We start from the raw sequence: 17,056 nt of genomic DNA, 5'->3' as shown, positions 1-17,056 counted from the left end.
GGAGTTTTGAGGGCTTTTTAATCCATTACATAGAAAATATAGAATGTAACTTTGGTCAAGTAATATTTGGATAGAAACCATAATTCTGGAATTTTGTGACTTTCTTCTTCTTGATTTATTGTTCTCTATGTTAGATATTTGTTTTCTGTGTAGTAGTTACTCCAAATAATGCAAATGCAGGTGATTCTACCAGTTTGTGTACCTAGTGGAGTCAAAAGGGAAGATTGCAGTTAGTTTAATGAGAAAGGGATCAGCACTGATCACAGTCTCTTGCTCCTCTTTCATAAGTATATTGTAATATATAGTGTGGCTCTGTATTTTCAGGAGGATTGCTTTTCTCACTTATCATGGGTTAAAATCCCATCTAGTGTAGGAAGTTAAAAATCTCAGGACTACATTCCCTTTTAATTTTGCACAGTGTTCCCATGACTTCAGCGAATTGTTCTGAATAGCTGGAGATCGAAAAGCAGACTCACTCCCTCTGGTTTACTTAAACTCTTGTTTTGACATTCTGCTTCTGCTCTAGATGTTTAGTGTCCTGCATCCTGAGTTTCTACTGTGTTACTGCTTATCACTGTTTTTAGTAATACCTCTTTTTTCAGAAAACTGGAGTTTAAAGTTTGTGTTTCATGGGTCTTTATGATATTTGTCATTTGAAGATCTCTCAAATGCTAAGATGAGGTTCACTTGTACCTGTTCTGTTCTTTTGCCTGAAAAAGAAAATCACGAAGAGAACTCTGTACAGAAAAACATTTGAGAGATGAAATTATCATAATACAAAACTATATAGCTAGGGACCTTATGTGAAAGTAATTTAGCATATTTTTTAAGAAAAGGTGATGAAAAGTCAAGTTATATCTATTAATGCCTATGTTATGTGATCAAGTGGCTAATCATGAAACTTTAAAATAGGCTTTTAAAATTCAAAACTAAGCCCATTAGAAATAGTCTCTAACCTCTATCCTGTCACCTAGAGATGTAGACATCTCCTTGGAAATACTTTAGGGGTATAAAATGCTAGAAGAATATTATAATGAAAGTCATAAAATTAACTTGTGCAAAATAAGGAGTATTGTAGGAGAAAATCTGAAGATATGTATGTATGTCATTTTCAACTTGTAAATCATGTAAGAATCTCTAGTTGTTTTCATAAAAGCTGGAGTTAATCTTTTAAAGATCTGTGTAAGGAACCACTTGCACAGTAGACTAGTAAAATTATGGGGTATGTACCAGAAATCAGGTCTTGTACAATAATTAAATATACAAAAGCATTCCATAAGAAATAGTTGAAAGTAGCCTATGCTGTAACAAAAGTATTGGGTTGTAGAGCTACATTCTACTGAACAAGGACAGTTTATCTGTCTGAAAATACATCTGTAAAGATTGTATAGGTTTTATCTTCAATTTAAATATTTTGTAATGTTGTTGTTTCCTTTTTTTTTTTTTTAAGGAAGCTGCACCTACAGAATCTCTGCTTAACTGGCAAGACTATGAAGGACGAACTCCTCTTCATTTTGCTGTTGCAGATGGGAATGTAGCAGTTGTGGATGTCCTGACCTCCTATGAGGGTTGCAATGTGACATCTTATGACAACTTGTTTCGAACTCCCCTCCACTGGGCAGCCTTACTTGGTAAACTGGACAGTGCTGAAGTCACTTAGTCATTAATTAACTGTACTGTTTAATCTTTGTGTCTGATTTTTATTTAATTCCAGCCTGGCAGTATGATCTAATCTCTTAGAGCAGTAAGAGTTTCTGCTCAACCAGGATTAGAAGTTTGTGTGTAGACTGCTTGTTTTAGCTTCAGATTCTCCAAAGCATTGTTAAATGCATTACTTCAACAGGTTATATATGCTGATAATTTAAGAACAATTATAGCATATTGAGATTGTTCTTGCATATGCAGCTTTGATCATCAGTTAAAAAAACCACTGGCACTCTGGAATAGCAGGGTCTGAAATGGGGTATGCACTGCCCAGCATGAATGCAAGACAATCTATGGGAGCACATGAAGAAAATGTCAGGAGTTCTGTTTATTTTTTATTTGAAAAAATAAGAGAACTTGACTAATGTTTCATATACAGATTTAAGCTAGTACCCTTGTTTGGTCCACATGTAAGATGGTCACATAGGGATTGCAAGGTGCCTGAGGTGCCTGAGATGCTTCACATTGCAGAGTGGTTGATGGTGACACCATGAGTCATGTGCTCACTTTCAGCCTACTGTGATGTACTGCAGTTTATGTGTGCCAGGTTAAGTGGATTTATGATCATATTATCTAGTTTTTATTAAACTACCCCTCACAAACTAAGCAAGTGACTTGAAAAGATTCTCACAAAGAAAATGCAGATACTCTGATAAGGCCAGCACAAGTAAACAACAAAAAATGGCAGAGTTGACATTTCTGCTCCTAGTATAAGCTCTTCATCAGACACGTTATGACAATCTAATCAGATCTGACAAGTTTTAATTGGATAGAGTTTTTCACTGTTTAGATTGTTACCCTGAGACTCAGATGCTCTGTAAATTGTAGCCTTGCATATGTGAATTTTGGTTTGGATTTACAAAAACTGGATCCTTGCAAAACAAGTTAAAACCTGATTAAACATAAATAGTCTAAATGCAGGGAAACACAACCCATAAAATGACAGCCACAAAAATAATATGATTTAGAAAATTTACCTCCTATTTCCATTCAGGAGGAAAAAATAGCCACTGGATAAAAGAATCTTCAAAGTCTCTCTCCTCTTTTAACAGGCTTCATTCCAATGATCCTTTGGGACACTGCAGACAAAGAATGCCAATAAAGGAATCAGATGTTCACTGGAGCGAGTTACTGCAACTCCAGTGACGATGTACATGTTGTTTGGTTATGTTTATTAAAAAAAAAAAGAGAAGGGTATTCTCAAATTTTCATATATGTAGGGATATTGAATTTTACAGAGAAACTGTGAAGCATTTAAAGTGACATAGGATCGGCTTTCCAAAGAAATAGTCATTGTCACTTGATTCTGTCCAAGAAGCAAAATTTATTGTGTTTTGAAATTTATTGTATTTAAGGGAGGAGTTTTGTCTGTTGGGAAAATGGATTGTCTAATCAATGTAGAATAAAGGGGGAAGATGTGCCAGGATCTCCAGACTATTTTGTGAACTTGATGAGGTCTCTAGGTGGCATATGCTCTTTGGGAATTTCTGGTTAGTAAATCGTTATTAATTTTTAGGGTTCTGTTTTCAAGTTGAATTCTGTGTGTCCTATGTAGGTCTTAAAGAGAGTAAGATGTTGCTATATAGGTTAATAGTAGAAAATTTAAAGCAGTGCAGGGATACTGCCTCAAGTTTTCTTAGATGCGATGGATTGTATGTGACTGCATCTTAAGGGCATTGTTGCTCCTCTTACCTTTCCTTTTGGGTAGATAAAAGTCTCAGCCAAGTTACGTCTCTGCTAAATAAAAGTACAACAGAAATGACAGTTCCTGACCTCAAGAAATGAGTTTTAATGTTTACATTAATGGCCAAGTGAGATCCACCTCTGCACCAATTTATTTATTATTGCACCCAATACAACGTTTTTTTTCAACTCCCTCAAGCCTTATTCTCATACATAATTTAGCTAGACCTCCTGGCATGATTACAGAGTTAAGTTCCCTCTTTGTAGTTGTCTGTCCTGAAAGTTCAGGAATCTTTTTTTTCAGGCTCAGTACCCCTATGGCTTTTCTGATTGGATTCCACTCTAAACCAACTTTTTCCAGTGCACCTCAATTTACTTCTTATAGTCTTGAGGTGGGAATAGCATAGCAACATTATATCTCCTCTTTTCAGTGTTTTTTCTGGTAGGAAGGGACAGAATAATGCAGAATAATTCTGCATCCAGGGTTCTCTTAATGGCTAACAGGAAAGAGGAGCCTTCTTGTACACCCTAAGGCCCCTAGAAAGAAAAAACGCTCACATAACTCTTCATCCGTTTTGACCCAAGTTACCATTTTCCCTCATTTCTGATACTTCTGTACATATAAAGTCTCAAAGTGCCATTTCACAAAAGAGGGCTTGCCTAGTCCTCCTTGTCTTAGGTTTTTAAGAGCTACAGACCACAACTGTAGCACAGCTGCATTCTGTAATTGTTGGTGTTTTCATTAAAAATAGTCTACTGCTAGCAGGAAGGTTTCCCTACCTTTCATGTATTCTAAAGTAATTCAAGACAACTGTGCAAAAGTAACAAGCTGCAAAATTGATTGCTTTTCTAACATATGCGGTACTGGGAGTTTTCACCTGTAAAATCAGAGTAGTTTTATAGTATTGCTTAAAATACCAAATCATTAAATATTCTGTGAGCTGCATATGCCTACAGAAGCAAGCATATGAATGAACTGGTTGACTTTAGTTGCAATCTACTGTATTTGTCTTTGTTTTCCTGTCTGTGAAGTGAATATAAGGTTTACCCTTCCCCCCCAAAGTGTTGTGATTTTAATCTCAAAATATTTTAATCTGTTTTTATGGAGGGAGTTGTGTGTGAGCTTGTTGTTTATAGCAGCTGGTAGTAGACTAGTCTCTGATTCTGCTATACACTTTCAGTTGAAATTTTGGTTCAATAAAACCCAGGTGAAGAATTTACACTTGATTTCTGTAAAACAATATGATGTATCATGAAATCGTCAGCATTGGTTTAGCTTGTATTTGTATGCAGATGGACAAATGCTCATCATCATCATCTGATGCTCACTTCATTGTTTCTGACTGACCTGTCACTCAAATGCAGCATCTCAATTGAATTATTATAAGCTTTTTCTGGAAATATTCAACCAATTCATTACAAAGTTAGTATCATAGTTATCTGGCCAGTTACTGCTGGTTTCTTTATTTAGGGAAAAGCTCTAGTGATTTCTGTTAGAAGAAATTTTGTATTTATAAGTCATTCAGATTTACAGATGCCCCCCAAAAATGACAATACAGAGTATGGCACTGGAGCACTATTGGGAAGAAAGTATATGCCAAACTTAATAGTTCAAGTATCAAGTCTTATGTTTCTCTCTTACATTTAGACTATCATGGGTACCACACAAATACTATTTGTTAGAGTCTGTTCATTTTCTTCTCTTTTATTTGAGTTTAGGTTTTTTTCCTTGTTTTTTTTTTTACTAAGCTTTTTATTGACTTTAGGATTTGATAAAAATTTGGGTTTATTATATTATTTTTTTCAGGTCATGCACAGATTGTTCATCTCTTACTAGAAAGAAATAAGTTTGGAACTATCCCATCTGACAGTCAAGGTGCAACACCCCTGCATTATGCAGCACAGAGCAACTTTGCTGTAAGTAGAACATGCCCTAAATGTGAAGTAAATTTATTTTGCTGAAATCTTTATAGTTTAGCAGAGTGTTTGCATTGTTTTTGATATCATATAAACACAGTGTTGTTGGCATGAGTTAATTCAGAGCTTTCCTATGTTATGTGATACAAATGTGGTTAATTTCAAAGTATTAAAAAACAGATTTAAAAACACTAACCTTCTGTGCAAAGAAAGGCCCTTCGAGCCATGTGTTTGCATCAGAACACACAACAGTCATTCAGGTACTTCAATAGAAAGCGAAATGGCACTTACTACTTCACAGTGCTTTCGGGTTTTAGGGCTCATTATAATGAAGTCTAAGCAGTTATAAGGTATCTAGAGTAAGACGACCTGTAGGAGTATTTGCACAGCTGCTGCAGGACCCGTCAAACCAGTCTTTGCATTCAAGAAGGTGATTAATTTATGAATATTTGGAATTATGAATGAACTGTTGTCTTATGAAGCATAGCTAAAGAGTTGAGTGCCTTTTGTCATAATTCTTCAAGAACACTATATTTTTGAAATTTTTAAAAATATTTTTTAAACTCAGGCGACAAAGAACATTGGTTTCTCAGACAGCTTAATTCTTACACTTTGGTATAATAGGTAATTTTTTTTCCCAGAGCAAGATCAGATACAGTAGAGCCAAGTATAAAACTCAGCACTTCAGTGATTGCTGGTCACAGATGTTGAAGAAGTAGTTCTCAAGCACTGAAAATTAAGAAAGCTTTTCTTAAGCTCCTCTGCCTCTCATAGTTTTCATATGCTTCCTTTACAGAAAGGGTTATTTAGTGCCTAATTAATGTAGTAGTTATGTAGTCCACATTGCAACATTTTCTTAGCAGGGATAGTACTTTGGGTCTTTCTTGTGTACCTACATGTTAGCAAGGAAAATAAAAAAGGAAAAAATTAATGCCCTTGAGAACAATTCAAGTTAACAAATCCAGAAGTACTATTGAAAGAGGGAACTGGCCAATGTCTTTGCTTCCTTGTGAGTGTGAGTTTTGGGGGTTTGGTGGGGTATATTTGAAGGTGGTCTTAGTAAGACCATCCAGATATTTTTAAATTCAGACTTTTGTTGAAGCATATCTCTCTGTATAATCTTCAGGTTTTTTGAGAATTTTTTGTTGTGCTGATTTTTGTCCATTATAGGCTGTGTACGATTTGGGCCTAACTCTAAAATATTTGTATTGTAAAAGCCTTTCTTTCATGTTTGAATTAGACTCATAGAAAAAAAAAAGCTTTTGTTTACCATCTAGTGATTATCTCCACATTCTTTTATCTTGCTTTTTTTCTTTTCTATCTGGATATATTAGTAAAACGATTTTTCTTACTGTCTTTCTTTCCCCGGGCTTGATTCAGTTAAATGAAACATCTTCATTATGTTGCTGCCTTTTGATCCCATCAGCCAGACAAACTGTGATATCAGCTATGTTTTAAGAGGACATAAAGTATGTGGTAGAATCAGACATTCTTTTGTAATCTTGTGTACTTAAAATGAATGTACTCTTTCCCATTTACATGAAGAATCACACAGGAGAATTTAATTGAGATCTGCAAGCCTCTTTTAGCTGGTGATGTACTCAAGAGCCCCTTCCTAAATTATGACTGGAGTCTGTTTTCACCAATCCAGTTGTTTCTGAGCACCACTATTTGTTTTTTTTCTCCTTTACATGCATATCATTGAGTAATTCCCACCACTGCATTCCATATACCCGGTCAAACAACTGAATGGAGACACATCCGTGTTTGTTCTGGCAGTAGCATCTCTATACTCATGGTTTGAGACCCACACTGTTGTTCAGTCTGCCCAACTTTGGATGGGTGTGGTCTGTTTCTCAGTTAAAATGTGATGTTTCTTAGTCCCTAACAGAAGAAACTTTGTTCTTTTGTGTTTACTCTAAATATTTGCATGGCTTTCAGTTTTATTTGCTGTGATATCTTGTTCTTTGCTCTGTTTTTCTGTGGATTACTTATTGTAATATGACATATGGGGGTTTTTTAATGACTGAAGAGATTTAGCCAGCACTTAATTTATGTGAAGAATTTGTTCCCTAAGTCTAACTTATCCCCACTTACTATAGACAGGAAAAGTTCTAGAAGAAGAGAAGTTACCTAATATAACCACCCAAATTTAGATGTCTTGGGTATCCCACAGGAGGTCCAAAGAAACATCTCTATTTAAATTTTTGAACTTCATATGTGAAAGAAGATCAAAGAATCTTTATTTCTAGATCACTGAATATTCTGAGTGGGAAGGGACCCTCAAGGATCATTAAGTCCAGCTCTTAGGTGAATGGCCCAAACAGGGATTGAACCCCGATGTTATTAATGCCATGCTCTCACCAACTGAGCTAAGATGCTGTCTTCATATTGATTTTAGTATGCAGGACTAAATTTTTTTTTTTCTGAATTTTTCCAGAGGTGTCCAAAACAATGTACTTTCCTTTCATATACTTATATAGATTGATCTAGTAAATGAAATGTGGATACCCTTGCCTTATTTTTAAATATTCAAATATAGTATTTTTCAGAGTTTCCTGATAGCACAGAATTAAATGTTCCAGGTTTAACTCTCTCCTTTGCTGTTATTTTTCAGTTTGTTGTTTTTTTATGTTGTTTCCTCCACTTTTTTTAGTCATGTTAGAATACATGTGATCTTTCATAACAAAATACATGTAGAATTAAACTGATTGATACTTCTGTTTTCTGATTTGTTAATCATCCTGGTGTAATTTAATTTTGTTTTGTTTTCTAATTGTGGTAACTGCATTTTGGAAAATAATGCTTATAGCACTGTGGGATTTTCTTCTACTTTTTTCAATTAAAAGCTGTATAAAAGAGTCATTGAAAGAAGCGTTGCTTTGCCAAAACTTAATGGAAAAATAAAATATTTGTATTTTTTAGAATGTGTGCCTCAGTATTGAAGAAGTGCAGCCTTTGCAGTGCTTTTCACTTTGCAGGATTCCCAGCAGTGCAGAGCCCTGGGAGGGTGCTGAGTTTCTGGCCTAATGAGAGGCTGTTTGTGTCTGAGGTGTGGTGGTGGTCAGTGTGAGTACACTGAGCTGTAAACTCATGCTGGGTTTGTGTGGAAAGCTTTATGCTTCCATCTCTCCTTGCTTCTGGCTGGACTTTTTCACAATAAACTGATAGTTCAGACCTAAATTCATAAAACTTCAAGGCTCTTAGATCAGTAACATAAGATAAATGAGAAATTTCCTATTTCTTTAGAGGGATGAACTAGTAAGTAATAGTGAAAAAACAAATGCAAATTAATCAATGGTACTTAAGCATTCAAACACCTTCTTGTTTAAAAGAATTTTGTTCTCTATAGCCAAGAAATTCCTGTCCTACCCAGAGCAGTGATAGAGCTATTGTGGGCTCACACAGAGGAAAGGCTAAAATAGTGTTAATAATAAAATATAAATATAAAATAAAATAATGAAGCCTAGGGTTTTTTTCAGGTTTTTATTGGCTAGCCTACCAGTGACTCATATCAGATGTTTCCCAGCTGTTACATACACAGCCTTTTAAGGCATTAGATAAAAAAGGGAAAATCTTCCCTTTATTCTTTTTCTAACAGTTGTAATTTTCTCTCTTCCTTTCCTGGGTGACTCATTAAGAATCTAGCAGCAGGTTAAACAGGTGGACCTGTTTGCTGACAGCTTAAGACAAACATAGCATTTGAAGAAATAATTCTTTTTTGCTTTAAGTATAGATTTGAGTGTAACAGTTACAGTGGAAAGACTGGACTCAGGTGTAAAGATTTCCTCAATATCTTCTGATTATAGTATTTCAGTAATTAGTAACCTGTTGATGTTATTAAACATTAGGAAATATGTCTATGTTGACCCTTTCTTTTTTTTTAAGTCAAAATATTAGAGATTGGCAAAGTAAAATATTTGCATGTGCAGTTGTATTTATAACTGGAGAGAAAAAAATATGTTGGGAAAATATTTTGAAAGAACATTATTTTCCAGGTAGGTTCAGATTGGACATTAGAAGGAATTTCTTCACAGAAAGGCTGATGGAATGTTGGAATGGTCTGCCCAGGGAGGTAATGGGGTCATGGTCCCTGGAGGTGTTTAAGGAAAGACGGGACGTGGCACTTTGTGTCATGGTCTGGTTGACGTGGTGATGTTGGGTCACAGGTTGGACCTGATCTCCGAGGTCTTTTCCAACCCAACTGATTCTGTGATTTTTTCATCACAGTATTCCAGTCATGTTTGATAAACCTGTGATATTTTTCCCATTGCTTTCTTCACAGAGACTACAGTGTCTTTTGCTTCCTTGTGATGAACACATCATGTTTGACACTAAAAAGTGTTAAATAAGTGACAGTTAAACTCATAGTTAAGGCTGCACTATGATCATTGGCGAGGGAAAAGGCATAGCAGAACATACACTGTTCCTGTTGAGCTATTACTCTTTATAACATAAAAAGGAAAAATGAAGCTTTGATTTGCTTCATAAACAGCTACATGAGACAATAGTTTCTTGTTGTTGCAGATCCCTTTTAATCTTAATTTCAACAGTATGTCTTTTCAGGAAACAGTTGAAGTATTTTTGAAACATCCTTCTGTAAAAGATGACTCAGATCTTGAGGGAAGAACATCCTTCATGTGGGCAGCTGGCAAAGGCAGTGATGATGTCATTAGGACTATGCTGACTTTAAAATTGGACATTGATATCAATATGACAGACAAATACGCCGGCACAGGTAAGATGCTTTACAGTAAAGAGACACTGGATCTTTCTAATCAGTGTGATTTCCACCAAATAAAAACATAGTAAGAAGCTATATTGGTCTTTTTCTGAATGTGTACTTTTACCCTGAAAACATTTCTGTGTTAGTTTAATTATATGTGTTGAGTCAATTCTTTGCCTTATTGTGGGAAAGAAACAAACTTTTTCTGCAGACTGGAACAGCTCATTTGAAACCTAGCAAGAAGAAATGTACTCCAATGCTATTTAGTTAGTTCTGTAATCCTGGGAGAGGAAGAGCTGTTCTGTATTTTGAAGAATAAAATGAAATATAGTCGCATAAAAAGCTCTTCCTGAAAATGCCTGTTCAAAAATGTATTTGACAGTACATAAATACTTTGAAACAATATAGACCAAACTTACCACTGAGGTAGCTAAATTATCATCCTGTTGTCCAAAAAAGAGGTCAAACTTGATATTCCCCAAGTTTATCTTCCTGTTATCTACCTGAAACAAAAGATAAGTAGGTGACACATTGTTTCAGGATTCAAACATGTAAGTGAGGAAATTCAAAATTTCCTGTAGCAACTATGAATTTACCTTCTTTAAGGGAAAAAAAAAAGAATTTTTGGTAGAAATATTGTACCTGTGTAGTGCTTTCAACAAAAACAGAATAACAGTTCTGACAGGTGGGAGAGACAGGTGTTGAAGTGTTTATGTATTCAAGAGTGTTTGAAATGTAGGAAAAGCATTTGAGTTGTATTGTATGCTGGTGGCATCTGAATGAAAAAACAGGAGAATGTGGATATATTTGGTGTAAATTTGGAGAGGTTTGATAGCAGGGCTTCAGGGTAAGCTATGTGTAGGGAGATCAGACACTACCCACTGCCACATACAGCTAGGTCACAAAGTTAGAAGTTAAGTGCAAAAATATATTTATCTATGTATAATAAGGAGTAAAATCATAGCTAAGCTGATAGTCAGACAACACACTCATGAATAATACAATAATGGGCATTTCTCGTGAAAATTATGTTTTTTAAATAAACAAGAATGTGTATTGCAATGTTTGTTTATATAAATTTTAAAGTATTTGTTTTACAGTTTACTCAAGCATTATCTTTTGGCTGTGCACACATGCAAACTAGGCTAAACTGCATGCTTAGATTTAGGGGACTTGCAGTGTAGATTTATCCCAATCAAGAAACAGAGATATGAATTTAACAGTTTTTCTTTTTTCAGAGTGCACTTTGAATAGCATACAAATGGTAAATAAACGCTATGTCAGGGTTGTGCGGTTCAGGATTTGAAACATATTGAAACATCAATATTATTTTCATATTATAAATTGAATTTTTAAAATTTCCTGTGGTGGTATGCTGGATCTTAACAAAATGCATAATACGGTTAATATAAAATTCTAATTAAATATCTAAATTCTTGTTTTTCTTACAATTTAGCACACACACAAAAAAATCAGTCTTTCCAAGTTGTGATAGTTTGAAATTTTTCAGTTTAAGAAATAGTGCAACAAATAAAATCTCAGTCTTCATGTCTGATGACTTCACAAACTATATATTCTACAATTTTAGTCTTGTTTCATCTTTTACCAGTCTCACCTACGTTTGCTACTTCCTGACAGTTCCCTTTTAAATACCTCTCAGTATTTGTTTCAGACCTTGAGGTGCAGCAATGTTGTAGTTACTGTGCAAACCTCCTTACAAAAGGGTTTTTTTCTTTGCAGGCAGTAATCGGTAATCACATACTGTGTTTCTGAAATTACTCAGGTGTGGATTTCATGCTTGAATAATTCAGGTGGTTGTGTTTGCTATCATTCAGTCTTAAACCTTTCATAGCAGTGGTATGTAATCACCTTTTAATCTTGATTTCGTTGTAGGGCTTTTGATCCAAGGAAATGGATGGGTTTTCCATTTGCTTGCAAGTGCCGTTGTGTAGAACACACGAACAGTCTCGAAGTGGGGAGCGGTGCTGTCGAGCAGCCCGAGCTGCACCGCTGTGCCAGCGAGTGCAGTAGCATGGGCTTTATTATAGCAAGCTCTAAACATAAAAGGAAGCCCACCAGTAAATCACTCTCTGATTTTTTTTTTTTTTCCCAAAGGTTCTTAATCATTCCCAAGTTTTCGTGAGGGAAAAGCAGTGTTGCGTTCGGACGGGAAACTATGCACTAATAGAAAATAGCGCACATGCCTCCGTGCCTGGGATACAGTTGCTGAGCAGAGTTCAAGGCTGTGTTTTTCTGACTTTTGTGTGCAGGCTCAGTTCAGCTCGGTTGTAGGGTTGCGTTAACGCAGCCTTTTGCATTTACTTAAAAAGAGCAAGCTCTCCATTGAGCTCCGCTAGAACATCGAGACTCTCGGCATTGTGTAGGAGAATGACACCAAGGGAAAGGAATTTCCCTCCTCTCAGAGATCAGCGCTGCAGGAGCATTACAGGGGCAGCTTTATAGCTCTGCCGTCACTGCGCACAATGGAGAGGGCTCTGTCTGTCGGCTGAACAAAGGGCCCATTGTGACCAGCTGGCTGAAGAATCTCTTCAGTCACCGTGACTCCATCACAGAAAATTTGGCTTACAAGAAAATATTGAGCACAAAGTGCGAAACAAGATGCCTGCGTCAGAATGAGTGATAGGGGGAAAGAACTGGCCAAGCTGACACAGCAGCTCTTTTTCTATTGTATTGTTACACACACCCCATGTGTCATCTGATGGAGTGGTTTATTGCCTTTGGTTTCATAAGGGATTCAGGACAAAAACCAGAACCTAGAGTTTACTGTGAGGTCAGACCATGAAAACCAGGCCCGTCCAAAAGTACGTAGCAGCAGGCATCTCATTGGTGTCCAGTTCCCACTGATAGCCACCCACTCGCAAAGCTGCTGCACAGGCACGCACTTTTCACGAGTGCGGTGAGCACCGCTGCGCTTTTAGGCTGCTACCCTTAAATCAGCGTCCTCTCAAAGGCATGATTTCAATTTTCACTTCTCAGAGTGTCTCTGGCTCTGACCCTGGTGCTTTGTCTGTGTCACAATGTAACTATCACTTATTTTGTGACTAAGGCAGCGCACACCAGCTGGATTCGGGTCAATGACAACACGAACAACCTGAGCATTTTAGTAGGGCCTGTGTAACAGGTTGTGCTGGGCTACTGTCTCATAAGCTGGTACTGGTTGTAAACAGTAGCTGCCAAATACAAAAATACTGGTTTTATATTCTGGCTGTGGTTCAAGAAGCTTCTCCTTCTAATGCTGGCCTTTGTGGTGTGCATTTCTGTATAATGCCTCTGCTAGATCCTGACCCTGTTTTAACATTAAACAAATACAGACGTGTGGGTAGTGTTTACAGCCCCTCATTTTGCTGGCATGAGGAGATTCAGTTCTCACCAAGCATGAGTATTTCTGAAATGTCATGGGGAAATATGAATTCACTTTATTAAATGCTCACTTATGAACTGCGTTGGTTTGTGTTTTTATTCTAAATTATTTTGATTTTGTTATCTGTAAAATATTCTACATTTAAGGCAGTATGAGAATGTAGATTGTCTGATTTGACTGCTGACTATAGGAAATAATCCAAAGCATATTGAAATCAAACTGTGAGTGAAATCACCAATACACGTGTCCTCCATTGGTTTGAAATCTCATTGCTGTGTGTAGTTCTCCTTTCCTTCAAAAAGAGCCGTGAACTGGTCATCCTCAGCTCTGGCTGACAGTGCCTGCAGGATGCTGTGTTAGGCAATAGCAACTCCAGTTACAGGGCACCACATCTTTACCTGAGTTCTGAAGTATCTGAAGTAGCAGCATCTGGTACTTCTGTAATATTTTTCTTTTTCTTGAAGAAAACAGGGAGCCGGAGATATTGTGCAAGATATAATGGTCTTGCTACATAATTTAGTGTAAAATTTTCTCCAAGTAATTCTGAAACAAAAAAAAGGGGGTCAGGGAGGAGCAGGAACAGCTGGGTAGTTATCTGAAGTTAGTTTTAATTGAGACAACTTTGCTTATTTGAAAGGAAAAAAAAAGTCATTTTCAGGAAAGCATTGAAGAAATAATGAAAGCTTTCTTTCACTGGTGATGAGCAATCTCAGAAATGCCACAAAACAGAGGGAGAAGTAAATCATGTTATGTTCTCTTAATCAGAAGCTGCTCTTCTTCCACAAATCCTCACTGTAAGCCAATCTTGGTGGTGTTAAATGTAAAATTTCTATTTGTGCAAGTTAGAAACATGTTTCAGGGCTAAGAGTTTTTCTGTTTGTTGTTTGTATGGCAAGAAAATGTTGTTACATCATCACTTGTTAGGATTCTTCAGTTTCTTGTGGTTGAAAAGTACTTTTTTCACCAAAATAGTTGTAATTAATTTTTATTTTGACTGCTTTAATTGTGAAACTCTAAAGCTCATGGCATTGTGGTTTCTCTTTCCTACTACTTTATTCTTCCAGCATTACATGCTGCTGCCCTTTCTGGCCACGTCAGCACAGTGAAACTGCTGCTGGAGCATAAAGCACAGGTAGATGCTCTGGATGTCATGAAACACACCCCACTTTTCCGAGCCTGTGAGATGGGACACAAGGAAGTGATTCAAACACTCATTAAAGGTCAGCTCTTAGGGCTTCACAAACCTGTTCAGAGTTCTGGTGCTGCTTCCTATGAGAATGGGAAATAAACAGCTGAGCAAGAGGTGGAGTAGGAAGTTGCTTCCCCTAAAGCATGTTTTGTCTGCAAGCTCCCCTTGTGAAATAGTGAATCTAAAATATTATTACTGTTGTGCAAAATGGCTAGAAGTGTTAAATACAAAACTTGCAAAACTGGGATTATTCTTTTCACAGGTCATTTCTGCTTAAGCCTTTGCAAGTACATTCTAGACTCTCAAACTAACTCTTCCCCCAGCAAGTCTTTTCTTTCTTTTGTTTTTGTTTGGTTTTTTTTCTTCCAGTAAATAAGACCAAATGAAGCTTTATTCACTTTTGTGAAGAACCATTTTTAGGGTTCTTTGAAGACTTTTTAAGTGAATCTTTTTTTTTAATGTACATAGCTATCAAAAGTCCTACATCATTAATATTTTCCTCTGGTTGTTTTGTAAAAGCAGTATTTTGTTTGTAGACAGAAACAGGATTTAACAAAATTCACAGTGTTAGATAATTGTAAAATATCTACTGAAGGGTAAGAAGTACAGTGAAATAACAGTGGCATCTTAGATGCAAAATTCTGTCATTTTAGCTGCCCAGAAACAACTCTTTCCTACTTGAGACATTACCCCACTTATGCAAAGATGAAGTATTCAGGCTAAATTTTGCAAGTATTCCATCAACCAGCCTTTCTTACTGAAAAGTGTTCTTGCCTCCATGATCTGCTGGGCATATTTTAACCTCCTGTAAAGCTCTTCCTCCCACTCCCTGTGCCATTTAGCTTTTGTAGATGCAAGAAGCTTGGCTATCAAAATCTGAGTTATGTTTAATTAAATATTTTATAATATAGAGAGTCATTGTTGCTGGTTGGTTCAAGTTCTTGCATTTGTGGAGTTTTGCTTTTGTACAGAATTTTTATATCTTGCAAGAACATAGAGAGAAATTATCTGCATAAAAGAGTCTTGGCATGCTTGAATTTTAAAAAATGAGCTTATTTTATAAGTTATTCTTACATTGTGTATATTTTCTCTTGCCTGCTTTAGAGATGTAAAAAGAAATTTAATCTGTAATCTAATTTCTGGAAGTTATTTTGTTGTTAAGAAAGGAAAGTTCTACTAAAAATTCATAGACCTGAAACAAATAAAATAGGTTTTTCATGGGCATTTGATAAGTCTGGATATTCTAAAGCAACTTAGAGGATAATCAGAAGATTGTAAAAAAGTTAGATGCCTAACCATTCATTCCCAATTAATTTTAAGTTTTAGAATTTGAGTAACAAAATTGAAGTTGCTTTCCAAAATACTTCACTGAATTGTCAGTTTACCAAATAAGTTCTATTTGAAAATAAAATTACTATTTTCTTAGCATTCAACAGTATTTTCTTTTTGTGCCCAAAAATGTATTTGTCATTACAGGAGGAGCAAGAGTAGATTTGGTTGACCAAGATGGCCATTCACCCCTTCACTGGGCAGCCCTGGGAGGAAATGCTGACGTGTGCCAAATCCTGATAGAAAATAAAATCAACCCTAATGTGCAAGATTATGCAGGTAGAACACCTCTGCAGTGTGCTGCTTATGGAGGTTACATTAACTGCATGGTAGTGTTGCTGGAAAACAATGCAGATCCAAATATTCAGGATAAAGAGGTATGTTGTTGTACTTCACTGAGGTATTTAATTAACTTGAGAATAACCATAAATCAAAACATTCTCCTTTTCTTCAAGGTCATTCTCTTTTCCAGGACATAGAAGCGTCTTTGCTGCTGTTTGTCACAAAAGGAAATGCATCCTGGCATCATTTTGCCTGTGCCTTCACTTCTAAGATCTCGAAAGAAAAGTAGTATTTTAATATGCAGCAGGAATCGAAGATTCCTATTTTTCCAGACCACTTTTGATTTTTCCTTATCAAAGTGGGATCATATGAGGAGTCATATTAATCATCTGATTTCTTAATTTCTATAATTCATTATTAACAGCTGACATGGGAATGTGATTTTGTAGTCTGTAGTGTGTTCCTCCAGCACAGAAATAGAGCAAGTAAGAAAATAAGATACTGCAAGTGAGATTGCACAGTGACTGCTTCAGTTACCTTCCCACATTAAGCACCCACATATGTATCACTCTTCCAGGTAAAAAAAAAAAAGAAGAACCCCACAGATTGGTTTATGTGTTCTTTTGTGTCATTATTCACGCAGTAATTGAAATTAGGAGCCAGAATAATTGTGCAACCTATAACAGATTTCTTTGTTACATGATATAATTTCTCAGAAGTCGGTAGAACCTCATCAGTCAAAAGAGCTTCACCCAATTCATTGAAATTTTCTGTAGCTATTTGTTGCAGGGCATAGATAATTCCAGGTAATGGAGACCTGGTTTTCATTATGGGTTCTACAGAG

The 17,056-nt window shown here is 36.2% G+C and overlaps 1 protein-coding gene across 8 annotated transcripts in view; it reads left to right on the top strand.

Annotated features, from left to right (window-relative positions):
- INVS (inversin) overlaps positions 1–17,056 on the top strand; it is an 85,027-nt gene that overhangs the window by 46,738 nt on the left and 21,233 nt on the right. For 7 of the 8 annotated variants that reach the window (XM_032120140.1, XM_032120130.1, XM_032120166.1 and 4 more), the window contains 5 exons: positions 1,451–1,631; positions 5,195–5,304; positions 9,871–10,042; positions 14,477–14,632; positions 16,078–16,307. In XM_032120140.1, coding sequence (XP_031976031.1) covers positions 1,451–1,631; positions 5,195–5,304; positions 9,871–10,042; positions 14,477–14,632; positions 16,078–16,307 — 849 coding nt within the window. The remainder of the gene's footprint in view (positions 1–1,450; positions 1,632–5,194; positions 5,305–9,870; positions 10,043–14,476; positions 14,633–16,077; positions 16,308–17,056) is intronic. The other variant, XM_032120148.1, reaches the window with a different exon arrangement.

Source organism: Corvus moneduloides, chromosome 1 (genome assembly GCF_009650955.1).
Source record: "Corvus moneduloides isolate bCorMon1 chromosome 1, bCorMon1.pri, whole genome shotgun sequence".
In the NCBI taxonomy this organism is placed as follows: Eukaryota; Metazoa; Chordata; class Aves; order Passeriformes; family Corvidae; genus Corvus; species Corvus moneduloides.
This window is presented reverse-complemented; position numbering and strand designations above follow the sequence as displayed.